We start from the raw sequence: 1,224 nt of genomic DNA on the forward strand, positions 1-1,224 counted from the left end.
TTTCTGTTTTCCCTGTAAGTTAGAGATTCCTCTGTCACTGACTGATGAGTAGGTAACTACACAAACAATAGTTTGGCTTATAGACTCAGAATATTTGATTGCCAGAGTTAAAATGCCAGCCTTATGACATGGCTAAAGTGCTGTCCCAAGGCCACAGTGACATCTATCAATCAGTCCGTGCATGTGTTTGCTTTGGAAGTAGATAGCCTTCATTCACCCCTGTAGTGCATTCTCCATCCTCCACTCTTAATCATTTTTACTGTGAATTATTTTTTGTATAATTCAACTGTAACCTATTCTAGATTTGCTTTCAATCTTTTACAGTTACTAAACCAAGGAGATTTAACTGAAAGACGGACATGAGCATGGGTGCTGACTCCTGGAAGAGCAACTCTATCTGATCTCAAAATGCGTATACTGGGAACAGGATGCCTTAGCCCACAACAGAACCAGAATGAATCTTTGAAGGCACAAGACTCTGCTTTTGCCACTCTTCCTCTTTCCTGGTATAGAAGATGGATGTAGGAGAGCTTCTTTTCTAACTACCATCTGATCAGACAAGGAATGAAGCAATGACTGTGGGCTGGGAAACTGTACCTACCTCTCTTCCCACTGCAAATTTCTGGGATAGACCAAAAGTGAATTTGATTATGTGTTGGCTGAAGTTCTTCATTCTGACTGTTGAGGGGAGGTTTTCCTTTGAAGAGTTTTCATCCCAGACTCAGCTGTCTTTTCACATGGATGAAATAATTCCTGCTACCGACAACAGAGCTTCACCAGGAAGTTGAGTTTTCAAGATGCCTTGTTGCTTTGAAGAAGGGAGTGATGTCAATTCTCTTGTTACATTCTCCCTTTAGCAACCTGAGTAAGAGACTCTCTGCCACTGGGCTGCAAAAAAATAAATTACTTGAATCTCCCCTTGGCCCAGGCTGAGGTACTATCTTGTCCTATACACTTCTACTTGGTCACTTTGCTTTCTTCGTTAATGGAACATACAGTAGCATGTTAAGAGGGATTTCATGTTTTTGTTTTTTTAAAGTTAAAAATTACATGATGCAGAGATTCAGGTTTTCCTTTAAATAAACAAACAGCCCAGTCAGTTCTTTGGCTCTTGTTTTATACAAAATTTGTTTTCTAAGAGATTAAGAATTTAATCTTTCCCTTTAAAATAGTGTATTGATTTACCCTTAGGATTCCATACCAGTAAAACTGAACCGAGGAGTC

The 1,224-nt window shown here is 39.4% G+C and overlaps 1 protein-coding gene across 4 annotated transcripts in view; it reads left to right on the forward strand.

Annotated features, from left to right (window-relative positions):
- Positions 1-1,099, forward strand: part of ZNF410 (zinc finger protein 410) — a 40,289-nt gene extending 39,190 nt beyond the window's left edge. For all 4 annotated transcript variants that reach the window (XM_008977894.6, XM_003824154.7, XM_055097836.1 and 1 more), the window contains one exon: positions 325-1,099. In XM_008977894.6, the coding sequence (XP_008976142.2) occupies positions 325-363 (39 nt within the window). In that variant the 3' untranslated portion in view covers positions 364-1,099. The remainder of the gene's footprint in view (positions 1-324) is intronic.
- The last annotated feature ends 125 nt before the right edge of the window (positions 1,100-1,224 follow it).

Source organism: Pan paniscus, chromosome 15, assembly GCF_029289425.2.
Source record: "Pan paniscus chromosome 15, NHGRI_mPanPan1-v2.0_pri, whole genome shotgun sequence".
NCBI classification, from domain to species: Eukaryota; Metazoa; Chordata; class Mammalia; order Primates; family Hominidae; genus Pan; species Pan paniscus.